At 35.2% G+C, this 27,892-nt stretch overlaps 1 protein-coding gene across 1 annotated transcript; it reads left to right on the forward strand.

Annotated features, from left to right (window-relative positions):
* The first annotated feature begins 3,265 nt into the window (after positions 1–3,265).
* On the forward strand, positions 3,266–27,794 carry LOC145637110 (uncharacterized). The gene is made up of 30 exons (XM_081688617.1): positions 3,266–3,497; positions 5,678–5,774; positions 6,336–6,397; positions 6,497–6,553; positions 6,894–6,953; positions 9,323–9,379; positions 10,108–10,150; positions 12,023–12,100; positions 13,116–13,434; positions 13,614–13,764; positions 13,928–13,999; positions 15,230–15,318; positions 15,427–15,523; positions 17,467–17,623; positions 17,716–18,426; positions 19,466–19,532; positions 20,270–21,233; positions 22,498–22,681; positions 22,825–22,904; positions 23,007–23,058; positions 23,159–23,309; positions 23,515–23,784; positions 24,277–24,622; positions 24,714–24,851; positions 25,237–25,362; positions 25,459–25,671; positions 25,859–26,102; positions 26,200–26,399; positions 26,544–26,897; positions 27,061–27,794. Exons 1-30 carry the CDS (start codon positions 3,393–3,395, stop codon positions 27,646–27,648), a joined length of 6,132 nt encoding a protein of 2,043 aa, XP_081544743.1. The 5' UTR covers positions 3,266–3,392; the 3' UTR covers positions 27,649–27,794.
* Positions 27,795–27,892: the final 98 nt, after the last annotated feature.

Here is a 27,892-nt window from a genome sequence, read left to right on the forward strand (position 1 = left end):
TGTCTTTATTCATTGCACTACCCTTACATTTCTTCTTATTATTTGTGCCCTCACCTACTTTCATGTACTTTTCTCTCTTTTTTTTTTATGTCCTGTTATGTGCACGTGATAGGTCACATAGGTGCACTACTAGAAAACAGCTAAATCCGTCGGAAACACCTCGATTTCCGTCGGAAAAGCAGTTTCCGACGGAATTCCATCGGAATAGGTTGTCGGAATAGGTTTTGTAGGAAAATTGATGTTTTCCGACGGAAATTCCGTCAGAACCAGTTTTCCGACGGAATTTTTCTGTCGGACGACAAATTCTGGCCCAGGAAAGTCCGTCGAAAAATATGCCGCTGGAAAATTCCGACGGAAAATCCGTCGGGAATTTCAATCAAAAAAACAAAAAAAAAATGCCCCAGCCATCACCTTATAACCACCAGCCCCAGCCACCGGCCCACACCTTATAACCACCAGCCCACACCCAGAACCACCAGCCCCGACCTTATAACCAGCAGCCCCAGCCAGAACCACCAGCCCCCACCGCAGAACCTCCAGCCCCCACCGCAGAACCACCAGCCCCAACCACAACCGACACTATCACACCAAAAATGAACCCCAAAAACCGAAAATCAATCCCGAAAACAACAAAAAAACGAAAATTAAACACCAAAACACGAAATCAACCCCAACGAAACGAAATCCCAACACCAAAAAACGAAAATTAAACACCAAAACACGAAATCAACCCCAACGAAACGAAACGAAATCCCCCCAAAAAAACGAAAATTAAACACCAAAACACGAAATCAACCCCAACAAAACGAAATCCCCCCCAAAAAATCGAAAATTAACACCAAAAAACGAAAATTAGCCCAAGCATCTTAAAATCGACAACGAAATCGAAAAAATCCACACAAAATAAAATCAAAACCTGTAGATCTACAAATTTAAACAGAATTTCGTTTTAAAAAATGATAATTTTATTACATGAAATATATAAATATACAATTATCCAATAAAATTCAAAAATTAATATAACAATTACAAAAAAATTAACTAGATCTACAATTACAATTATTGTTGCGTCGTTGTTGTTGCTGTTGCGTGGTTGTTGTTGTGTTGTTGCGTGGTTGCAAGATAAAGATGAGAGGAAAGGGAAGAGGAGAAGATGGAGAAAACTAAAGGGAGGAAAGGAAAGGAGAAGAGAAGGAGAGGAGAGGAGAGGAGAGGAGAAAGGAAATGAGACAGGGGAAAGTGAAAAGAGGTGGAGAGGAGAGGGGATAGTTTGATATTTAGGGTTTTTTTTTTAAAACAAGTGATTTAAAAAAAAAAAATTTAATTACGACGGAAATTCCGTCGGAAATTTACAAATTTTGTCGGAAAATTAAATTTCCGACGAAATAACCCATCGGAAAGTACATATTTTTCGACGGAATAATTTTCCGTCGGAAATTTCCGACGAAATTGTTTATTTCGTCGGAAATATACGACGAAATATAATTCCGTCGGAAATATTGGTATTTCCGATGGAATTTCATGTCCGTCGGAACTGTTCCGTCGGAATTCCACATGATTCTTGTAGTGGTGTGTGGTTGATGTATTGAAGAATATTTTTATAAATTTTGACCTATGACCTTAAAAAACATTTTATTAAGTGTATCTAGTGTAAAAAGCAAAGTAAAAAAAAATGTAAGGGAAACATCATTGAAAATAAAATGGAAAATAAAAAAATGATTTGGAGTTAAATGTTAACGGCGAGAGATTGATGTACGCAATTTCTTGAACCCCTGGAATGCCATGCACAAGGTATTTCTGTAGGTTAATAAAATTCATGTTATTTTGATATGAATTCTTATATATATATATATATATGTTATTTTTGAATAAGTACATGTTATTTTATACATGCATGCTTTTTTTTTTTTATATATATTTTTTTTTATATTCAACATCGTGTATAAAGCTCTTGTGTTATTTTAAAAAATTCCATACTCTTAACAATAATTTTCATGTGATATTTAATTCTCTCAAAGGAGTGAGAATACACATAAGTTCGTTTTTAAAAAATAATATTCAATAAAAATAATTTCAGTTTAGTAAAAATAAGTTCAGTTTAGTAAAAATATTTTCAGTTTAGTAAAATTAATTTCAGTTCATTAAAGATAATTTTAATTTAATAAAAATCAGTAACTTTAAAGAAGAAATATAATAGAAATTCATTAAAATAAAAACTATCCAGCAAAATAATTTCACTTCAGTAAAATTAATTTTAGTTTAGTTAAAATGTTTTAAGTTTAGCAAACAATAATTTCAGTTCAGTAAAAATAAGGAAATTTTGCAAAATAACACCACAAAAAAAGCTGAAAAATTGATTTTAACACCAAAAAAAAAAAAAAAAAAAAATCAAAATTTGCTTTCACCACCACTTAACGGATTCTTGGATGGAATCCGTTAGTGGGACCCCTAACAGACACGTGTCTCATGTCAATTGGTTTAAAAAAGATAAATAAATAAATAAAAAAGAAAAAGATAAAAAAACCTAAAACCCAAACTAGCTACCACCCACCAGGCTTCCTACGCGCCACCGCCGGCCAGCCTCAGTGCCGTAAGCCCAACCACAACAACATCATCACCGTCATCGCCCTCCCTTTCCGTACCCAAAATGTCGCCGAACTCCTTTCCCCTACCAAAACTGTCGTCGAAACCTCTTTCTCTCTCCTTGGAAACCACCCTAACGTACAAACCACCACGAATTATACCACTTTGGGGTTTGAAGGTCAATTTCAACCTTACCCTCCGCCCTCAAAACGGCCGAAAAGCCGAATTCGACCTTCGAAGTCCCAGAAACTTCGATTTCTTCGGTGAAGGGTAAGGGTTGTTTTCGAGGAGGGGTAGAATGGGATAAGTGGTTTGAATGTGTTGGGATGGTTTTTAGGGAGGAGGGGGAAAGGGGGAGTCGCCGGTTTAAGAGGTGGTGATTGGACTGATTTCGGCGGTCAAGGTGGGGGTACGATATCGGTGATGGGGTTGGCTGGGGTTAGTCGATTAGGGTTTTTTTATGTTTTAGTTTTAAAATTAGTTAAATTTTAAAACGAATAGCCTATTGACACGTGTCTGTTACGAGTCACATTAACGGATTCCATCCAAGAATCCGTTAAGTGGTGGTTTCGGTGTTATTTTATGGTGTTATAATCAAAGGTTATTTATTTATTTATTTATTTATTATTATTATTATTTATTTTTTGTGTTATAATCAATTTTTCAGCTTTATTATGGTGTTATTTTTGAATTTGCTTGACTCAATAAAGTCATCCAAATTTGATAATCACCCTCTAGTCTAGTCCTCGACTCCTCGACCCTCTTGCCCAGGTGACTAGCTAGGCGAGACAGTCGCAACAACCAAAGTGATGGAGGCTTCACGGACTCCGAGACGACTGAAGGGTCACACTGCCACCGCCACTTCCTGCATCTCCTCTCGTCAACGCCCTTCTGTCGTTTTCACTGCCGCCGAGGTTCTTTTCCCTCTTTTCTTCCTCCAATTGCTTTAACATACTTACCCTTTACTTGTTTTTTTTGATGTTTTATTTTGATTAATTACTTTAATCATCATTGTTTTGGATTCAGTAATAATCCCATTTCCCAAAATTTGATTTTTCATTGCCCCTTTTCTTCATTTTTCTTGAGTATATGTTACTTGTTGTAACGTTTACATCTTTCTTGATTTTGGGAAGTTAGGAGTATGATCATTGATTATTATGTTTGATTGTTGCTGGGTTATGAATTTAGATTTCTAGGAGTAGGGTTAATTTATTGGAATGAAGGATGTTTATTTTTGGGGGATTGATGCTTCTTATGTAGGATTGTGGATTGAATGTTTGGATTTGGAAAGTTGTATTTTTATAAAAAAGATTATAAACAAGAAAACACGGATGATGCTTCTGGCACCCATTTGAACAATTGATTGTTATTTTACAGGATAAATTGAATAATAGGATAAACAACCTGGGTGAATTTTGTAACTTGTGGGCTTTGGAGCACTGTGGAGTACCTTGGGAAGTTCTTGCCCTTGGGAAATAAGATTACCAACTCGAATTTATCGACAAAATCTTTGTGAAATTCAGTCTCAGAGATATCCTTGGAACTAGGTTGGCAGTTGTGAAATTAAGTTTCTTTGTAGGTTTGGCAAGGTATTAAGTCTGTAACAGCACCTATAAGCTTTGGAGTTTTTTTCGGGAAAATGTTGGAGTATGGCCTTGCACAATGTGATTTTTCACTTTCTTTCCATCCGCTACGAATTAAGTAAACCTCATCAATGGCTTTCCAACATTAAACAGCTGGAAGTCATTTTTGGATTCTCTAGGGATTGAGTATACCTTATCAATGACTGCATTCTAAGTTGTAGTTCATCAATTTAGATAGACCAAATTGAATAAAAAAAGTTGTGATTGAAATATATTAATGATGTTCACCTATCATGCCTTGTCTCATATTACACCTTACAAGTTAGTCCGTTGTTGCTAAAATTATTACTTTCTAGGGTGAATTATGACATTGGTATTGAGAGACTTAGTTTGGCCACCTCAGTCTATGGGGTCAGGTGAGCAGCCTTTTCCATATACTTTCCTTTGCCTAATTAAATTATTTTTACAATACCTTTATTCTCTTAGCCCACCTCTTTGTTTCACATAATGCCTAATAGTATTAGATTTCCTACTAGAGAGAATAATCTACAGCCTTTAAGTCTTCTAAAAAAAAATGTAATGTTCTATAGTTCCATCTTTTAGAATAAAAATAAAGACTGTCTTTAATTTCATAAAGGATATTTTATAATTTGCCCATGAAAAGATAATTGATCAAATTATTTTATGTTGATCTTGGATGGAGGCTCAATACTATATTTACCTTAGACCTTGTTATGTCGGTAAGCAAATAAATTCATCAGCTTAAATTGATATATAATCATTACTCTTTCCGTCCAAATTTGATTGTCATCTTACCGAGTTTTGTGCAGAGTTTTATGCATTAAGTTGTTAGTTTTATCTCTTATTCTCTCCATCATTACTGGATAAATTGTTGAGATGATATCAATTACTCCTTTTGTTCTTCTTTTTAAGAATCAAGGGAGAATATGAAAGCACTATAGAAGGGCAAAATTCTCCATGCCGTAATAAAAAAGAAAAAAAAAAAAAAAAGAGAGATTCCCGCTTCAAATATTGATAAAGTAAAAATTGCATTAAAACATAAATAGTTATGCATTTTAGAATAGTGGAAAACATAACTAATTGTGCATTTAATACAATTTTGGATAGTGAAAAACATAAATACTCGATAAGAGGTTATTACCCAGTTTTTGCTGACTTGTGTGTGTTTGTATCATTGTGCTATTTGTTTTAGCGATCATGTCTTTTTGTTATAGACCTTATGGTGGCCTTGTAAAGTTGTAATGATCCATTTGACTTAAGCAAACTGACTGTGTTTTTTTTACTTGTCCTCATTACTTGTTTCTTCATGATGCATTCACGAATCTTTTTATAGATCAATGCTAGCTTCGGTATTGTTGTTTCAGTGTTGTCCTTATCAATGGCTTGATTGCTTGAATATCTACATGAACTGTGATTTGTGTGTTATGGTGGTGCTTTACGCTCTATTTTTAACGTCTCGATTGCATGTTGTCATGCTTTCATGTCATCAGGATGGTTGCTTGTGTTTGTTTGACTTGAGATGCAAAGATGTTCAACAAGTTATGAAGTTAGGCAATGATGCTATTTCGTCTTTGTGTTTCAAAGAAGGTGAGTTATCCTTACCTTAGTCTGTTATAATAGAATTGTTCTACATAAGCCTCCCTTCTTGACCTACAACTACATACTCTCGTGTACTCAACAAAGGAAATCAATAATTATTGTGACATGTATAGGTCTTTTGTTTCACAAACTCTCTCCTCCTCTTAACTAGCTAGCTCATACTAATTGTAGACATAATTCTTTTACTTCATTATTTATTTATATATTCTTCTTTTAATTAAAACCAAACCAAAACATTCATTTTTCAATGTAAAATGTATGTTCATAAGTGTTTAATTTTTTAAAAAAATTATTTTCACTATAAAAATTATTAATAATTCTATGTTACAATGGTTCATCTCTATCACCAGTCTTAAACTTAATTTTAATGATGGAGATGCTATGTTACTTAGACTTTGGTATTAATGAAAATCTCTAGTATTGTACTTGCTTACATTCTCCCATTAATCATCAGTGTTGTTCACTTGAGAAGAAGCAAATAAGTTTTGTTTACTTGAGAAGAAGCAAATAATTGCTAATGATCCCTTATGTTTTCTCTCAATGATGCAGGGAATGAAAATATGATATACATTTCTTCTGGGACAGACATCAGTTGCTTTGATGTTCAAATGGTATAAGATATACGGTGTGTTTCAGTGTTTTTGGCTGGAACTTATTTGTATTCTTTTGTCTTTGTATTCCATATAACGTGGTTGGCTTTGATCTTTTAGGCTACTTTTGAGAAGCCCATGGAGAGCTACAAATACAACAAAGAGGAAATTAACCAGGTATTCTAGTGTCTTGTGAAAAATTTCATTACATTGGAGGGCTTGCTTTATAATTAATTTTTTGGTGCATAACTGTTTTATTGGCTTGAGAACAAGCTATTGATGATTTATCGTGTATGATTGGCAATAATGTTGCTAGGGGGATTTTGCTTGTGAGTATTATAATAAATGCCTGTTTTTTTAGTCATTTCTTTGAATTTATGCTTGATTTTGGTGAGTATGACTTCCCTTAAAAAAAATGATGATTACCAGTCTTGAATTTTTTCTTGAGGTCACAAATTATTGCATTATACAAGATCCAATCATGGCACCATAACACCTCAGATCTGTTTATGTACAGATATCATGTAACTTGAAGTCATCTTTTCTTGCTGCCGCAGATGATAGCGGTGATGTGAAGGTACTTACTATTTCATATTATATTTGATGAAAATTGCAGTTCTGGCATTGGCTGAAGAATGTTTGTTTGTTTATTATTCAACCCTTAATTGGTTTCTCTTTCTTTATTATATACTTCCTCTGTTCTTTTTTACTTGACCTGTTTCTTTTATCACGCTTGCCAATGCAAAACTTTAACGGTCAATAACTTTAATTCTCAATAATTAAAAAATATAAAAGTTATATATTATGATAGTACTTATTGAGAAGAATTTAAAATGATCCAACATAAATATTTTTTTCCTTACATATTATTCACAAAACACGGTCAAAGGAGGGGTGGTGAATAGGAGTAAAGGTAAAATACAGTCCCTAATCTTTTGTATTTGTGCACTTTTAGTCCCTCTGAACTATTTTGTGCACTTTTAGTCCCTCTGCCACCAAGGTTGGTGTTATCCAATTAAAAGTTGAGGGATTTAGCCTAGTCAACATTAGTTTAGGGACCATGACTCATTTTTATTTTTTTATTTTTTTTGTCAAAATTTATTAAAAAACTTTTTATTAGTTTAGGGACCAAGCTACTCCAACATCTTTCTCTCTCCTCAGTATTCAGATTTGGTTTTTTCCCTCTTCTCTCTTTGCTTTCCCTCTTTGAACCTTAATTTCTACTCCTTTTCATTTCAAATCTTTAGCCAAAATTAATTTTTTTACCAACAAAAAATCAGATTAAATATCAAGAAACATTGATTAATTAAAGCCCTAAAAAATTCACTTTTTTTGAAAATTCGTTGCTCTACAGTAGCAACACCAAAGACGATTTTTTTTTTTTTTTGAAAGCAGCCAACGTTTTTGGGAACGATGTAGTCGAATTTCAGGGGATGAAAATGTTGGGGAAAATGGTCGATTTTTTTTGGACAAATTAATTTGAATTTTGGAGAAGTAGTCTAAATTTATAAAATTTGGGGAAAACAGTCAATTTTGGGGAAATTTATCGGAAACTGTGTAAAAATGGTACTCCTTCTACTCGTATTAGTGTGGAGAAGGCTGATCTTCACTTTTTTTTAACAAAAAATTGATTATTTGTTGAAGAAATTGAAGATAGAGAATGAGGTTTTTCTTTGGAAAACAAGAGAAAGAAAGAGCTGAGCAAACGGATGATAGAGAATGTTTAGCAAAAAAAAAAAAAAGGAAAATAATAAAGTAAGGGGGACATGAATTATTTGGCAACATATGAGGGTACAATAGGAAATTAGGATGACTTAAGTGTAAAATATGGGGGTGTTTTGGGAATTTTAAATAACATTCTGACAAAAAAAAAAAAGAAAACAAAAAAATAATGAGTCATAGTCCCTCAACTTTTGTTGACTAGGCTTAGTCCCTCAACTTTTGGATGTAAAACACCAAGTGTGGTGGGTAAGGGACTAAAAGTGCACAAAAAAGTTGACAGGGACTAAAAGTGCACAAATACAAAAGTTTAGGGACTGTATTTTACCTTTACTCGTGGTAAATAGTGTATAAGTCAAAGCGGGTCAAGTAAAAAAGAACGGAGGAAGTATAACACATCTCTTTGTTCATCTTTAGTACAAGTGATTGCCTTAGATTATACTGGATAAGAGCCAAAAGAGTTCATTTAGGTCATTTTATTGTTTTGTATGGATTTTATGTGTAATGATATCTGCACTAGCTTATGTTATCACATGGGTTCATTCGCTGATCGCTTTGCTTTGCTCATGGGCAATCATACTCATATACCCATGTCTGACATAGGTATGTATACAAGTGTCCAACTCCTCTATTTTGTGGGAACATTTTGTGTTTTTGAAATGAAGGGTCGAAATGTTTATCCTGTCTAAGTGCTGAGGATTTAACACGGGTAAAATGAAGAGTCCAAGTAATATTGTCATGATTGTTGATGGATTGGTCACTTTGTATCCAAATATTCATTTGGCAGTTGGAGTGCTAAAAGTATTTGTAATCTTGGAGAGTGTGTTTGCTTATTGAGGCCATGGACAGTGAAGATTTCAAACCAATTACTGCAGTGCTGGAAGTTTATGATAACTTTCATGAAAGACATGAGTGACACTAGGAAATAACTAGAAAAAAAATGAATTTTGCATGATCATATGCCGGAAAGTAATGTTAGTTGGCATTATTAATAACTATTTAAGCCATAATGCTTAAAGTTGATTCACTTGATTGCCATGCCCATCTAACAATTTAAATTTTAATAAATGTGATTTTATTTGCTCATTACCTTCAATGGCTTCAATGGTGGTATAATTTCAAGTAGTTATGTAGCTTTAAGTCCCCTTGTACGTTAAGAAGCCACAATTCTTGTATTTTATTTGTCTCTGCCTGTTATTCAGATTCTGACTATACTAACTTTGGCAGATAATTGATATCCAACGGCAATGCCCTTTCAAAACATTGAGATCTGGTCATGATAGTGTATCCTTCCACTTTTATCTTGAAAACTTTGGGTTCCTTAGTTGTATGCTTTTTATTAGATATTTATGAGCATTCAGCTAAATGTTACCCTTTGTCTTGTTGAAGAATTTGGGATGATGTTTATATAATCATTTTAATTGCACCGTTTGGATCCTTTTGACCATGTTTTGTAATTTATATGAAGTACATAACAAAAACTATATATATGGGGTCTTGTTAGATTCGTTTTGATATATACTTTCAAAATATCAAATTTTTGTACTTCCTCCGATTTATTTTTATGTTCTTGTTTTATTGTGGACCATTATTATCCCTAATTACGCATCGTTAAAAATTGATATTCTTAAAGCACTTATCAAGACGTATCAAACAAGATCCCACATGATTTTGATTTTTCTCATATGTTGATAATAATTTAGAAGATTTTCTCAAATTATGAATAGTTGCAAGTTTTAAAATTGGAACATCAAAAAGGAATGGTGGGAGTAACTATACTAAAGGATAATTACAGATATCATGACCAAAGTTGTGCACTGGCAAGTGTTGATTGACAAACAGTGCTATTAAAAAAAAATGGAGGAAGTATCTTTGACGAATTGATACTTCTTGTATATAACTTGAGTTTCTATTCCTGTATAATTTTGATGCCTCTCTTCACTTGCATTGCAAATATTAGTGGCACTATGAGTACGCTGTGAATTTCTGTGACCTTGACCCTGCATGTCTAGATATGTAGCAGTGTACAGTTTGTTCCGTGGAAGCCTTGGGAAGGTACATGCTGATGTTTTCACAATCTTAAATTTGTAATTGGTGATGAATTGGCTAAGAAACACCCGATTTCATTATCAGATATAAAGCTATGATTTTCGTTATAATTATTGAGAAATGAAAATGTATACACTTACCAAGGCTGCTATGATTATGTTAATTCGTGGTCCTAGATTCTCCCCCTAGTTTGGTAAAGTAAAATAATGAGAATGTTGCTAGTCCTTAGGCAGTTAGGCCTATATAATATCAACTATCAGATCATTCTATGACAATATTAACAGGTATTTTTGTCCAGGTTATTGGGTGCTCAGGAAGCTAATTTATGATATTTTAGAAAGAGATAAGTTGCTTTCTGAAATGGTGTGGCAGAAGATAAGTATCAGCAATGAACCAAGCCATTTGGTGACACAGAAACATTGGCTATTCAAGTCTAAAAGTTAAAATACATGTTATGGAGGTTAAGCATTTCCCATAGATTGTGTACATGGATAGAGAAGAAGAGAGGGGGGGGGGGGGGGGGGGGGGTTGAAGGAGGAGGGTGGTTAAGGTCCCAGGTTTTGTTTGTAGCCATTGTAGGCCTTAGGAGGGTGATTTTGGTCTCAGAAATATTTTGTCTTGTTGGATGGGAATATGGGATTATGTTTTAAGGCTTAGGGATGAGGGTGATCTAGGTCTGTGGATTTGTGTCCAACTGTCCATGAACAATTTTTTTGGTAAGAAAACGATTAAACCATTCTCATGGACTTGGATTCTGTTAGTGCTGGGACTTTAGAGGAATGGATGAGATGCACTTGCAGGAACCCATGGCTTTTACTCCAGCCCTCGAAGTTATCTCCTAGATATACTCGTTTTCTTTCCTTAAACAACTTGGGACTCATGAAAATTTAAATTTTGAGGGAAACTTTTGGCTGGGGAGGTGTCATTTCTGCTTCTTATCTTTTGTTTTTATCACTTTCTCTTCTTTACATGATGCTTCATATTCTGATATTTTGGGGAGCAAGGTCTAGGGGTATTATGAAGTTAATATTGTCAGTGTAATTCTGAACTTGGAAGTTGTAATAGACTGCATTTCAGACTTAGTATATCTGATTTAACAAGGAAAATGAATACAGATGAAAGCTTGATGTTTGATTGATAATGGCAAAGAGGCTACAAATGGTAGGTTAATAGCTTTAGGCTATTAATCTCTTTGATAACTTGAGGTTACCATTCTCTCTCATTCCACAATACAAATCTCATGCCTTCTACTGCTATACTACTACTCCTTGTATAATCAAACAAGCTACACTAGATAACAAAGATAACCTAATATTAATTTTGTCACTATTGGACAGAGTATCAAACCAGCAGGCTTTTGTTACTCCTCCCCTTTGTGTTTCATTGATGAGTTTTGTTCAATAGTGCCTCGCTGTCCTCTGCTTCCCATTACACTTAGGTGGCAGCCCCATTGAGTCTGTCACAGAAGTCTGATTAGCTGCTGAGATCACAATCAGATTGAAGAAATTGGTTTCCTTGCTTATGAAATCTTTATTCCTTATTCACCATGTCTTCAATTTTAATTTCTAAGATGCAATCCTTCAAGCTGCAATGTTATTTTACCTGCGTATTAGTTATTCAAATTTCTGAATTAGCATTTTGTGTAAATAATTTCATAGTACCTGGGGGAGTGGTTTTGTTTGTTGATGTTCCTTGTGATGCAAGTTGCCAATCAGCCCTTTTTATGTATGACATTATCATCTTCTGGTGTCTAATGTTTTGATAGTTATTCTGTTCTTGGTTATTAAAAGACAATAACATGTTTTTTATTGCTTCTTGTTTATATCAGACATCTTCCTACTTAATATTTTGATAATTTTCTTACTTGCTGCTTTGCAGTTATTACTGGAGGTCTGGATTCTAAGATGATCATGTGGGATTTTTCCAAGGGACGGCCATTCCTTGTTGTGGATTTTGGTACTATTTCTCTTAGCATGATTTTACATACTTATCTTTTGAAATTTACCATGGCTGCAAACTGCGTTTCCAATGTATGATTGTTGATTCTCTGTGTGTTCCAAGTATGGATGATGAACATTGTTCGAGCTTGACTAGGCTTTTAGATTTCTTGTTTAAGTATGGCTCCTTAAACTTTTGGCTTGCTCATTTTCACTTTGAGCTCAAATTCAAGCTCGAATGAGGCTAGAACTAACAAATGAGTTTTTGTGATTAAGGTACTCCCTCCATTTCTAAAGTATGTTCTTGTTTAGTATATCACGTTAAAGAGCCAAAAGTTTGATGAGTATTCACCAATATATTAGAAAAACATGCCAATGTGGGATTTGCTTAGATACATCCCAATGTGGCATTTCAAAATATTTACTTTTCGTAATTTTGATACACAAATATATGCATTGGAAACTATGAAAATAAAAGCAGGAGCATCTGTTTGAAACAGAGATGTTGAATATCATATTAGTGGTCTGTTGTAATTAGGGGCTGACCTGAGTGATGTTTATGTAACAAAAATGATGTTTTGGCTTTCTGAAAATGTAGGTAACATTGCAGGACATTTAAAGGTTGATCATCATATTAATCTATGCATTTTTTGAGCCAAGTTATATAATTACAGGACATTTTAGTCATTCAATAGGGCTTTTAATCTTGCCACAAAAACGCCACTAATCACTATTGTGTTATGCAGGTTAATGCCAATGTCATGCCTTCTGGCTTTGCTTTTGTACCTTACAGCAGTTACACACGCCCTCGTTATCACTATTTTTAAAATGAAACGTATTTAGATTGTCAAACTGATGAGCTCTCAGCTATCACCCTAATATGCAATGTATTTCTGTAGCAAACCAGCCTTTAAAATCCTTGTATTCTGTTTGTGTTTAGTCAGGCCGACTCTCATGCTTGGAAGATGGAATGTCTTCTATCTGTCCTTATACCTGCTTGAACACATAAGTGATGCTGCTGTTGTTTGTACCAGGGAATCTGGAGGAAAGCACTAAAAACACCGGACAGTTTTACAACCCAGCTTTCATCCATGCTATAGCTGTTCCTGAAATGGACATGTTGGATAAGTTAGGAAAGGCATGTGCCGTTGCAAGAGGAGATGGGATTGTCAGCCTGATCAATATAGAAGCAGAACTTGCTGCTGTTAAGTCAAAAGGGTTTTCCAAAAATGATAAATGTCCCCAAGGCAGGTCAAGTAATGCTGCTGCAGTCTCAGATGTTAAACGAAATGAGATGAAAAGGTTGCATTTGGATTATACACTTGGAGGCCATTCTGCAGCTGCTTCTTGTGTGTAAGTACTTTACCTTTATCTTGCAAATGTACCATGCTTTTAGGATGCAACAATCGCTCCCTAGTATAATCCCACTAATGTTAGGGTTCAGGGAGATCCGAATGATGGGGCCTCTTTGAGTCAATAACTGGCAATATAATCTTGTAGGCTGGTGACTTTTATTTAACTTGACATTTCAGGACATTTTCAACATTTGGAGAGAGAGGGAAGTTCATAATATCTGGAGGAAATGATAAATCAGTTAAGGTCTGGGATTGGTCTCGGTATCTTGATGAGGCTCAAACAAGTGCGGACTCAACTTCTGTAATTAGCATTGATTTGCCAAAAAAAGTAATGCATCTTCCTTTTTGTGGTTATTTTCTGGTCGAATTAACATTTTTCATATAAAGGAGAATAGCTCAACAAGTTCAGGCCAAGAGATAACGGAAAAGAATTATATTGGTCTGTATGACCTTTCCTTTGTCAGATTTTTAAAGCTTGCTGTTCTTGGCAGGTTAACTGGCTGTGCACTACCCCAACTGATTCAGACAACCTTGTTGTTTGTGATACATCCAAAGTGGTAAAGGTTTATACTCTTGCTTAAGTTCAGCAGATAAAATCAGTGACAGCGGGACCCTAGAACAGAATTCAGTGCACCGTTCGAACAACATTGTTTTAAAAAGTTTTCCCCGCTTGAGTTTGAGGATGTAAATAAATCACCAAGCTCATAGCTATTGTTGGAGCAAATATTTGAATTGTTGTTCATTACCCTGAAAGGAGAAATAGATATTTTTGGTAAGGGCTATTGCATTTGTGAATTTTTGAGATTGTAAAAGAATCATTTTAGCAGCTATCTTGTATGTAAATTTTGAGTCTAGGCTTCTGATAGTTTACTAGTTTAAGTTGGTTTTGGGCTTGAATGAGCTACTTGTGTAAAATAAAATATATAGTAGTTGAACTTTGTAAGATGTAACATTAACTTGATATGATCTGTCATTCTGTCTACTGATTAAACTTTTTTTTTTTTTTTTTTTTTTCTATTGTGAAGCCATATTAGTGGCGGTGCAAGAAATTTTGAACCTGACACATGGACAACAACATATAATTGTTATAAAAAACTACTCGATGCAAAGATCTCTATTATACTTTCTACCAAAAGAAAAAGAAAAAATTGAAAAGAATAATCCCACCTTTCCTCAATCTGCTCAAAACAAGCCCACCTTTGAGTATTCTGGGAACGAGCCTACCTTTGCCCTCTATTTTCTCAAAACAAGCCTTTGACTGATTTTTCAAGTTAGTAACCGGTTTTAGAAGGTGATTGCCACATGTCACCTTCTAATTGGTCCAATTTTTTTAAAACAAAAAAAATTTTAAAAAAAATCTTCTCTCTCCTCCTGACCTCCTCTGTATCCCAACCACTGCCACTACCGTCCCCCCCCCCCTCCGGCCGCCGCCCCTATCCTTCCCCCTAGCCAATGCCACTGCCGCCTTTCCCCCCTTCGCCTGCTTCCCCTGCCCTCTCCCCATCAACAACCACCTTCATTCACCCTAAACCCGCAACCTTCATTCCCTTATTCACTCTGAAATTCACCCGTAAAAACCTTTACCCACCCATTTCACACTACCTCGCTGGCCAAGCTCACCCAAAAAACCACCAACCCACCCCCTTAACTTTACCTCCACCACTCAAAAGCCCCACCCAAACAACCCGACCCACTCAATTGGAGCATTAATTCTGCTAATTGCCGCTTGTGCGCCAAATTGGTGATTTGAGGGTTGATTTAATTTGAGGGTTACGTTCGTAAATTGCTTGCAGGTGAATTGTGGTGCTGCTGTTATTGCGGCTTGTGGTATTGGCAGAGGTGGTGTGTGCGGTTCGGTGGTGGTGCTAGGCGAGTGCAACTGGTGGGTTGTGGGTGTGAAGTTGCTTTGATTAATTGAGGTTGATGGTGGTCGGAGATGAGAGGTGACGGTGGTGGTTGATGCTGTTAATTAGTGGTGTATTGTAAGAAGGTGGTGCGGTGGCTTTGGTTACGGTGAGGAGTGGTGCGAGGAGCGGGGGATGGTAGTGTTGGTGGTGGCAGCTTGGAATGCAGGTGGGAAGAGGGTGGTAAGGTGGAGGAAAAAGAATTTTTTTTTAAAAGTAAAAAAAAAAAAAAAATTAACTTGCTCAATAGGTAATAGGTAAAAAGGCTTGTTTTGAGAAAATAGAGTGCAAAGGTGGGCTCGTTCCCAGAATACGTAAAGGTGGGTTTGTTTTGAGCAGATTGAGCAAAGGTGGGATTATTTATTTCAATTTTTCCAAAAAAAAAAAAAAAAAAAAGATCTCTATTATACTTGTGTAAGCCAAGGGGGGAGGGAGAGAAAAAAACAAATGGTGTTCACGTTTTAATTTTAGCACTATTTACACACTTGTCTTTGACCATATTTTATGATTTATATATATGTAATGAAAAATATAGTGATGTGACATCTTATTAGAATCGTCACGATATATATTTTTTAAATATCAACTTTTTATAATTTTTGTTTATCAGAAATTAAAAATATTAATGGTTGTATTTGTGCATTGGCAAACGTGACTAAAGAAACGTGTCAACTAAAAAGAAATGGAAGAAATGTATTACCCCTTAAAGTTAAATATTTTTATGTAATACTACTTCCATTTTATAACAATCACAACTTTATGGGTGCACATAGTTTAAGAAAAATATAGAGTAGGCTTGTAGGCTTTAATAATAATTTGAAGTGGGATTTTTTTTAATTTTTTATATTAGTATTATAAAGTATAGTTAGTATGAGAGAGAAATAATAATAATAATTTTTTAAAAGAAGTAATCTAAGGCTCCATTCTCTTCACCTTATTTTTGCTGAAATGAAATTATATTTGCTGAACTTAAATTAATTTTACTGAACTGAAATTATTTTTGCTGAACTAAAATTATTTTTACTATTTTTTTTTTTATAATTCTTCTTTAAGAAAACTGAATTTTATTGAACTGAACTTATTTTTGCTGAACTGAAATTATTTTTACTGAACTGGAATTAATTTTACAGAACTAAAATTATTTTACTCAATATTATTTTTCTAAGTTGGGTTGTAGGAGAAAGAAATAATAAATTATTTATGCAAATAGTGGGAGAGAGAAATAATAAATAGTGATAGATCCTTACAAAAGTAGAAAGTGTTGTAATTATTTATAAGGATAGGAGAATATGTGATTGAATATTTTATTTTAGGATATATTTTATAGAATATCTTAATTTAGGATATATTTTGATGTGGTTAGATCTTAGATGGTTTAGTCGTAAAGTGTATGTTCTGGTAGGTTTAGTTTGTAGGGATAAAATTCAACACTTAACAATTCCAGATTTCCAGTATCATTGCAATATTTTAATACTTGAGTATATTTTTTTTGACAAAGATAATCAAGGATTAATTGAATAAAAAATTCACCTGTATTGATAACCAATAGCTAACGGTTTTTTTTTTTTTATTCATTTATTATTTTTTTTTTTATTACAAATTTTTTTCTGCTACGATTCTTTATTATTTTTTCTTTTATTTTAAAAAATAAAATTGTATTTGTTTTGGCCAATTAGTTTTTTATTAGTTGACATAATTAAGGATTTTTTTTTTGGGTTAAAATCCCAAAATATATATAAAGCTCACTAGTCACTACATTTTTTAGGAAAGTTTTATTTTTAGTGAAGGAAAGTTATGTACGAAGTATATTTTATGGTTTTTTTTTTTAGAAATTCCTAAGTTATATGAAATATATAAATATATGGTAAGTTTTATTTGGTAGTATGTTTTATCTTATTTAGCCTATAATAATTCTATAAATATTGAAGAGGGAAGAGGTATTTTATTCATTACTTAAAAGGTTTTTTTTAAAAAAAAAAAATACAATGTCTGTATTATTAGTGACGAGTCTAGGTGATATTGTGATCGATCTTTTCACCGATGACTGCCTTTTGACCTGCAAGAATTTCTTAAAACTTGCCATGATTAATTATTACAATGGCTGTTTGTTTCATAATGTGCAACAGGATTTTATTGCCCAGACTGGCGATCCAACCGGAACCGGGACCGGTGGCGATTCTATGTACAAGTTTCTATACGGTGATCAGGCTCGTTTTTTTGAAGATGAGATACACCCTCATCTCAAACACTCCAAGAAGGGTACTGTCGCAATGGCTAGCGCTGGCAAGAATCTCAATGCATCACAATTCTATATAACTTAAGGGATGACATTCGCTACCTTGATGGCAAACATACTGTTTTTGGGAATGTTGCAGAAGGTCTCGATGTCCTAGAGAAAATAAATCAAGCTTATGTTGATGAAAAGGGTAGACCACTGCAAAACATAAGAATTAAGAATGTTTATGTACTTTTTGACCCTTTTGAAGACTTGCCGTGTTTGGTGACTCCTCAAGGCAAGCAGAAACAAGAGGTATGTGATGATGATGTTAGGCTCGAGGATGATTGGGTGCCTATGGATGAAAGGCTTGCACCACATGAACTCGATCGAGTTATTCGAGCAAAGGAAGCACGCTCCAGAGCTGTTGTTCTTGAGTGTATAGGTGATATCCCTGATGCAGATACTAAGCCTCCTGAAAATCAGTTGTTTGTGTGTAGGCTAAATCCGATCACAGAGGAGGACGATTTGCAAACAATATTCTCACGCTTTGGGGCTATTAATTCGGTTACTATTGTTCGTGACAAGAATGGAGATAGTTTGGGATTTGGTTTCATTGAATTTCAGAGTAAAGTAGCATGTGAACAAGCTTACTACGCCATGGATGGCACATTGATTGATGATAGGAGGATACGCGTTGATTTTAGTCAAAGTGCTTACAAAGAATGGCATAAATTTAGGCTGAAGAGGGCGCGAACCAATGATTCTTCAAATGATCAGATGACCCGATCAAGATCCCTTCGACCAAAGAGGAATCATAGATCCTTTGTGCACAAGCCTACAATGGGTGGGCGAAGAGTGTGGACGAAGAGTGAGTTCTCACGGATGAACAAAGGGTCAAAGCAGAATTGAAGCATAGATCTTGCAAGAAAATCTATTGTAAACTCTCTAATATTGCTGCATTATTTGTTCAGAAATTTTTATTTTAACAGGATGTTTGATTTTATTCTCTGATGCGGTTGTAATTTTCAAATATTGTGTCTGACTTGTAGAATTGATACCTTTTTATTATTCAATCAACAATTGAATGCATATGAAACAAATGAATTGTTTTAGGTCTATATAAATATAATAGAGTGATGTAATCGTGCTGGTGAAATCATATTGATTTTAACATGTACAGTTGTCATGATATATTGTGTTTTGATTTGCCTTCAACTGAGAAGTTATACATTGGCATCTTTTCTGTTGTCCTAAGCATCAGCAACTGTAAGACATTATGCGGATTAAGGAAATCCAAATCCTTCGTCGTTTTACTGTCTGAAATCGATTTCTCTCATTAGGCCAGTCAGCTGTGTAACCGTCTGTCAGATTAGCCTGCTTACTGTATCAATTATTTCTGACTGAAATCTGTTCCTCTCAATTAAGCTGTTTTTTTTATGTTTATTTTGTTAGACATTGACTTGATCACTCCAACTGAGTCTGAACTTTGATGCTCCTCCACAGAGGATAAGGTTATTTGCACCCGGTTAATATCCTGACCCAACATACATGTCACTAGTAGTGTCTCCGCTCTGCTTGTATCTTGGTGTGCTACTGACTCCGCAGTAGATAGAGATAAATGGCTGTTTCATCTCATTGCTCTGCTTGGGGTAAGAAAAAAACAGAAAGAAATTTAGTTTAGGTTGTATGTCCTTCATAAAGTTAAGTGGTTAACTGACTGCGCGCTACCCCCTACCCCTACTGATTCAGGAATCCAGAGTGCAGCAGATGACATCAGTAGCAGTGAAGTCTAGAATACATTTTCAGATGTAAACCATTCTAATAACGTTATTCTTAAGAGTTTTCCTTCCTTGACATCGTGGATCTCAATAATAGTAGCTGTATAGCTGAATTGTGATGATATGCAGCCATTGAATTTGGAGATCGCGAAACAACCATTTTCAATTCAAGCATCCCAGCAGCAGCTAATATCATGTATGTAGAACTTGAGTCTAGGCTCTAATAAGTGTTAATCTTTGGTTCCCCTTTTATAAGACCTTAAAATATACTTTGAAAATGAGTTGCTGTGACATTGGAGTGGAGTGAGATATAAAATCTTAGGTTAGCAGTTGAATATCATTAGATGTGACACCTACTTTGATGTATGATGGTTTACTAGCTTATATGTTTGCACAAGTTTCAGTTTGACATATTGTGCTTTTTACCTAACATATCAGCTTTTAAATTGCTTCACCTCATTTAAAACAAAAACAGTATTGTAAAATATGGAGTATAAAATAATTTAATTAGACCACACTGCATAATAAATTACACTTGCGATGAATTTGATGATTTCTGAATAATACTAGTATAAGAAACAATGAAATTGCTAATAATTGATAGAAAATATTTTTATTCGTATAGTGTATGATATGTGTATGGTTCAAACAACACAATTAAGTGTGAAAATTGAAAAAGTATAGCGTATTTTAGATTAAAAAGTGTGAATAAAATGCCGTAAAAGTAGTAGAGTAAATAAATTAAGACGTCAAAAAAGATGAGACGAGTACCTTAAGACGCATAAATTGCACTTCGTATTTAAGCTCACTTCTCAAGCTACAAAATTAAGTTCTGATTCATCGTTTGTTCGATTCATCGTCTGCTCAGCGTATCCTTTCGCTTGAAAGGCCCCATTGTGTCATGGACGATTTTGTTTACTGGAAATTTACTAGGGATGGTCGGTTTTCTACCAAGACGGCTTACGCCCTTTTGGTTCGTCGTTCCCTGGCCTCTGTGGTCAGCTCTCCGGCTCCAGATTTATGGTGGAAACAGTTTTGGGGAATTTCTATTCTCCCTCGGCTGAAAATTTTTGTTTGGAAGCTGTTGCACGATGCTTTACCTCTAACGAGTCATCTTAGTCAGCGGGGCATTCCTGTAGCTCCTGTTTGTGTTTTCTGTCATCAAAATTGCGAAACGACTGCTCACTTATTCCGGGATTGCGGCTTTACTTCAGGATTGCTGGTTCAGGGTCCGCTGTCCTTCACCCAGGCTACTTTGCAAGATACTCCCTTTCATGCTTGGTTCACTGACATAGTCACTTCATTCAAAGAGACTAAGCGATGGGATGATCTGTCATATTTCATCTCCTTAATGTGGGCCGTCTGGTTGTCTCGTAATCACAAAGTCTTTCGCCACGCAGTTATTTCTCCATCTTTGGTCCTTAGTTCGGCTGAAGAATGGGTTTCTAGGGGTTCGGAGGCATTGGCCTGCCTTCAACGTCTGCTTCCTACCAGTCAAGATCATAGAGTTAATCGTACCCCTCTGAGTTCAGGTTGGATACGGGGTTCTGACTCGGATACTCTGGATTGTTGTCTTATCCTGGATGGGGCCTGGAATGCTCAGGATAATACTGCTGGCATAGGTTGGGTTTTCCGAGATCTCTTCTCAGATCAGGTGTTGGGAGGTGGTCTTCGTGCCCTGAGAACGGCTTCTGCTCTTCAAGCGGAACTTCACGCTTGTTTATGGGCGTTTCGGTCTGCTAAGCATAGAGGGTTTGTTCGACTTCAGATATTTACCGATTGTGCCCAGATGGTCTCTCTTCTTACCCAAGCTAGTTCGGATGATATTTCCTGTTTTTGGTTACTAAGGTCAATTCGGGAGGAAGTTCAGGATCTTACAGCTTGCAGGATTCGGAAGGTTCCTCGTTCTTGGGTTTCATCGGCTCACTGGCTTGCAACTCAAGCTCGCAGCCGTAATTTTATTTCTTGGTCTTTTTAGTTGTCTTGTTTCTTTGTTAGGTATCTTTGTCAAAAAAAAAAAAAAAAAAATAAAAAAAATAAATAAGTTCTGATGTCACAATCAAAGTTCAAATAAAATCAAAAGGGACTATCAATGCCCCTATTGATATCATTCCTGTAATACTCATCTAGATATTTTTAATTCCAAACTATAGTAGTATAGTGACCTCATTAATGCTCATCAATACTGACATAAATTTGATTATAACTAAATAGCTAAAATTGAATAAAGTGTTTAGTACTCCCTCCGTCCCCAAAAGTTCGATCCTTTTGGCCTAATTTTAGTTTCAAAATGATCGACCCATTTGCATTAAAATACCTACCAATTTACAACAATATTTGTGCAAAATTAGTTTTTCCATATAAAATTTTGTTTTTTCATGTACTTTTAATACATTCTTTCTCTACTTTTTTTACAAACCCCATACTTTTACTTTTTCCAATATACTTTTACTTTTTTTTTTTTATTTAACTTTCTTAATACCCGAAAATCAACCCAAAAGGATCGTTCTTTCGGGGACACAAGGAGTAGTATAATACACAAATCCCATAAAACTTTTGTTTTTTTTTTTTTTTTTTTTTGAGGAACCATAAAACTTTATTGGTTGTACTATATTAGTGCTTAGAATTAAATGATTTATATGATAGTAATTTTATATAGGAATTTATGACAAAATCATGCATTGATCGTGTGATAGATGTTATCATCAATATTTGATACAAAGTAATTTTAAATCCTTTTATTTTCATCTTTGGAGTATTATTTTCCAAAGAAATGACAATAATATTTACTTAAAATCAATTAATCAGAATAGTTTATACATTAATTAGGTAAGAAATTATATGAAAAAATAATAAGATATAGCTGAGTTGTGCCTTTTCAAAAAGTAGTTGATTAGTTAAAAGATGTACACTTGACAACAGAAACATCTTCCTTAAAACTCCCGCAATTTTTCAAACTTACTAAGACGTTGCTTCTCATCTCTCTTTCCTCTTTTATTCACTTAAGAAATTGGCACCAAACTAACTCTCCTACCAAACTCTCCCATACAAAATCCACTCTACACCGCCTTAGCTTCTGAACAATGAGTGATGAGCATCTTCATCTAATATAAAGACTTAGCTAAACTCGGGTTTATTGGTAGAGAAAGAAAGAAAAGTAGCCAAAGATGATGCAATCTGGCCTTCCACAGTGCAACACTTGCGGCGAGCCAGTAGGACTTGATTCGAATGGAAATGTGTTTGTGGCTTGCCTTGAATGCAATTACCCTGTTTGTAAGGCTTGTGTTGAGTATGAGATTAAGGAAGGTAAAAAGGCTTGCTTTCGATGTGCTGCTCCCTATGAAGGTGTGTCACATGATCTCTTTATTTCTCATTAGTCCTAATCATTTTTTTTTTCGTGTTGAATCATAATAATTTTATGCAAATATGTGTGAAGTTCAATTTGTGTAGTATTGCTAGATTCTAACTTGTGTCGAATGAATCATTAGATAATGTGACATATGATGAGGCCGGTGTTGAGGCATCTGGTAGTCACAAGAACAAGACAAGCCATCTTACTAATGAGCAGGTATTAAAATGGTTAGCCAAAGTTGTAAATTTCAAGATAAAGTTTATTAAACTTATCTTATGTTATGTATTGATTGATTTATCTTGGTTGAATTGGTAACAGGATCATGGCCTACATGCTCGAAACATGAGCACCATCTCCACAGTTGATAGTGGTGAGCATTTCTAACCTCGTATGAAGTTTATTTCCAACTTTTTTTGTGTTAGTGGTTGCATAACTAATAAATCAATTATGTGTTATGTCTACTTTATCAGAATTGAATAGTGAATCTGGAAGCTCGATATGGAAGCATCGAGTGGAGAGTTGGAGAGAAAGGAAAGACAAGAAGAAAAAGAATGTTAAAGAGTCTAAAGCTTCAAAAGAAGTTGAACAAATTCCACCTGAACAACAGATGGAGGAACAGCAGTAAGTTTTTCAGATAAGAATTGAGAATAACATTTTGCAAATTTATTGGACCAAATTAACTTAAATTTGTTGAATTACATCCCTTACAAATTTCTTAATGAAATGTTTTTGGACCAAGTATACGAAAACCAGGAAAATGATACTGTAGGCATGTTGAATTGAGATAAAGGAATCCATTATTCTTAGACATGTGCTGCTTTTACAGGTTTTCAGAGGCTGCTGCACAACCACTTTCAAGAATTATTCCGATCCCAAGAACCAAGATCACCTCATACAGGATCATGATCATTGTGCGGTTGATCATTCTTGCACTATTTTTCCACTACAGATTAACTAATCCTGTGGATAGCGCCTTTGGTCTATGGCTTACTTCTGTTATCTGTGAGATCTGGTTTGCTTTTTCCTGGATTTTGGATCAGTTTCCTAAATGGCAGCCCATCAATAGGGAGACATTCATCGATCAGTTGTCCTTGAGGTAACCTTTTATGTTAACAATATCGTGATGATTTTGTTGTATAATACGTAGTCTTTAGGCTATTTGATGCATCATTTGAAACCATAACCCAGCTGTTTGTCTATGATATGGACTTTTCATATGAATACATTGACAAACTCACTTTTTTGCATCCTTGAAACCAATCATTCAATCATTACTTTTGTATTGAAGTAAAATTATATAATGATAATCTTATGAAGTTATATTAATGATACATTTGCTATAATATCAATGTGCCTTTTTGCATATTAATTACTTGTACTACTGTAACATGTTTGGATAAAAGTTTAAAGAAAATGATTATTATGGAGCAGAGGAATATGCAAAGAATCCTTGTAGTTGTAACGAGTCATGAGTTCATACTTTGTATAATTTTCATATTAGTCTAGTTGCTAATGTATGGAAAGACAATTAAGATATGAAGGAAAATCAATGTAATTTGAGTATAATAATAATTTTTAATTTGTTCAGGTACGAAAGAGAAGGAGAACCTTCACAGCTTGCAGCTGTGGACTTCTTTGTGAGTACGGTGGATCCATTGAAAGAACCGCCTATAATCACAGCAAATACTGTACTTTCCATCCTTGCAGTGGACTATCCTGTTGATAAAGTCTCCTGCTATGTATCTGATGATGGTGCTGCAATGCTTACCTTTGAATCACTTGCTGAGACTTCTGAATTCGCGAGGAAGTGGGTTCCTTTTTGTAAGAAATATGAGATTGAACCGCGAGCTCCTGAGTTTTACTTCTCACAGAAGATTGACTACCTTAGGGACAAAGTGCAGCCTTCTTTTGTGAAGGAACGCAGAGCAATGAAAGTATGCAGCTCATGTGACTAATTTATGTAATGTTTGTTTTTATAATGATTTGTAAAGGCGATCTTATGATGTTTAATTTTTTATATAACAGAGAGATTATGAGGAATACAAGGTGAAGATGAATGCTTTAGTTGCCAAGGCACAAAAAACCCCAGATGAAGGCTGGACTATGGCAGATGGAACACCTTGGCCAGGAAACAATACTCGTGATCATCCAGGAATGATCCAGGTGTGTATTATTTCATCTTTGTTTTTGTCTTTAAGATGTAACTAGAGTTGATCACATGTTTCAGGCAAACTGTAAATTTGAGCCTAAATTTCTGCCTCATGTCATGTCTAATGTTGTGGCTAAAAAATCTGCCCGGACTTAGGATATCAGGGCGGACCTGGCCATTTAGATCAGCTCTGTATGAAACAAGAAACTTGTAATCTTACATATGTTAGTGGATCAACTCAACCAAAAAGCTTAAGCTGATGGTTGAGGCCCATGAATATGTTTTATACTCTATCAGTAATTCTGTGGCAGTCTGAAGCAATATTCATTTATCTGCAAATTCTAGTCTGATTTTATATATATATCTTACATATTCATTTACCAATTCGGAATTTTGTAGGTTTTCCTTGGAAATACTGGTTCTCCTGACATAGAAGGTAACGAACTTCCAAGGCTCGTATATGTTTCAAGAGAAAAGAGGCCAGGATTTCAACACCACAAGAAAGCCGGTGCTGAGAATGCTTTGGTAACTATCCTCAACCTAATCAAACAAGAATCAACTTAAATTCCACCTTTAAGATACTACTTCTGACATTTCACATAAACTGTTTTTCTATCACAGATCAGAGTATCTGCAGTCCTCACAAATGCTCCCTACATTCTGAACCTTGATTGTGATCATTATGTCAACAACAGCAAGGCAGTTCGCGAGGCAATGTGCTTCCTGATGGACCCTGTAGTCGGTCAGGATGTTTGTTATGTTCAGTTCCCTCAAAGATTTGATGGTATTGACAAGAGTGATAGATATGCCAACCGAAATGTTGTCTTCTTTGATGTAAGCTACAATTTTTGTAAAAAAATTACTATTACAAAATTTTAAATATACTTTATGCATATTATGGAAGTAATTTGCACTACTCAATGGCATTGTGAAAAATAAGATATGTAGGGAATTCATAATTACGAAAAAGTTGATGTTACTCTCTTCGTTTTCCTGTCCTTGATTCCTTGAACTCGTTCAGGTTAACATGAAAGGACTTGATGGGATTCAAGGGCCAGTTTATGTCGGAACTGGTTGTGTGTTCAATAGACAAGCACTATATGGCTATGGACCACCATCACTACCTAGTTTATCCAAATCATCCTCGTCTTCCTGTTGTTGCTGCCCTTCCAAGAAGAAGGAAGAAAAAGATGTCTCAGAGCTTAACCGTGATTCAAAACGTGAAGATCTAGAATCTGCCATATTTAACCTCAAGGAGCTCAACAGTAAGCTTACTTATACCTGTAGTTATTTATATATCAAGAATGTCAGGAAAAAAATAACTAACAGTATTAACACTAATTATTCTAAATAATACTACAGATTATGATGAATATGATAGATCAATGTTAATCTCTCAAACAAGCTTTGAGAAGACATTTGGATTATCCACTGTGTTCATCGAGTCTACATTGATGGAGAATGGAGGTGTTCCAGACTCTGCTAACTCGCCAACATTGATCAAGGAAGCGATACATGTCATTAGCTGTGGGTATGAAGAAAAGACAGCCTGGGGAAAAGAGGTAAAAGAACTTGTAACAACATTATACAAACTAATAAAAACTTCAACCTTTTAGCAGTCTTTTGAATCTATTAAAAATACCATGAAGTATACCATGGTTTACTAGACCTTTCTCATTGACCGTCTTTTCTTTCCATTTTGACAGATTGGATGGATATATGGATCTATTACAGAAGATATCTTGACAGGGTTCAAGATGCAATGCCGAGGATGGAGATCAATATACTGTATGCCCTTAAGGCCTTGCTTTAAAGGGTCTGCACCAATTAACTTGTCTGATAGACTGCACCAGGTCCTTCGTTGGGCTCTTGGATCAGTGGAAATTTTCTTTAGTAGACATTGTCCTCTTTGGTATGGATTTGGAGCTGGCCGCCTTAAGTTGCTTCAGAGATTGGCATACATTAATACCATTGTTTACCCCTTTACTTCCCTGCCTCTTGTTGCCTACTGTACATTGCCTGCTATCTGCCTCCTCACCGGAAAGTTCATCATTCCTACTGTAAGTTTCCTTTACATCATCAGATAATGCAGTACTATTTTTGGAATTTCAGCAACTAGCTTAATTCATTCTTGTGAAAATTGGCTAAGAAACTAAGAAAGTTACAGCACTGATGAATTACATTATCAGTATGTAAACTTGACATTGTTCTTCTGATTTACAGCTATCAAACCTGGCAAGTGTGCTCTTCTTAGGCCTCTTCACGTCCATCATACTCGTCAGTGTGTTAGAACTAAGATGGAGTGGAGTAGGCATCGAGGACTTGTGGAGGAACGAGCAGTTCTGGGTCATCGGAGGAGTCTCAGCTCACTTGTTTGCTGTCTTCCAAGGACTGCTGAAGATGCTTGCAGGACTAGACACCAACTTTACTGTCACGTCGAAATCATCTGATGACACTGAATTTGGAGAACTCTATGTTTTCAAGTGGACTACCCTTCTTATCCCTCCCACCACCCTCATCATCCTCAACATCGTCGGGGTGGTGGCAGGGTTTTCTGATGCCTTGAACAACGGCTATGATTCGTGGGGACCACTCTTCGGAAAGGTCTTCTTTTCCTTCTGGGTGATCCTGCATCTGTACCCCTTCCTTAAGGGTCTCATGGGAAAGCAAAACAGGACACCTACTATTGTGGTGTTGTGGTCTGTGCTGTTGGCCTCAGTTTTCTCCCTTGTTTGGGTCAAAATCGACCCGTTCGTCAGCAAGGTGGACAGTAAGAGTATTGCTCAGAGCTGCATTTCCATTGATTGTTGAAAAAAAAAACAAGCAAAACCTTAGCATATAATTTTTGTTATCTTTGTAGAATAATTTTGGTTTATTTTTTGATATATGTATGAATTGATCATAAGCTGTTGGAGTAAATTTTAAGCAAATTCCACTTATGGCATTAGTTGGGTGTCTTTCTTTTTTAAGAAGTTACTCTTTAGCTAGTAGAGAGTGTTTGGCATTGTAGAGCAAAAGGGTGTGATGCATTACATACTTTTACGTACAAACGTGA

This window comes from Chenopodium album, chromosome 6 (assembly GCF_948465745.1).
Source record: "Chenopodium album chromosome 6, dcCheAlbu1.1, whole genome shotgun sequence".
Classification (NCBI taxonomy): Eukaryota; Viridiplantae; Streptophyta; class Magnoliopsida; order Caryophyllales; family Amaranthaceae; genus Chenopodium; species Chenopodium album.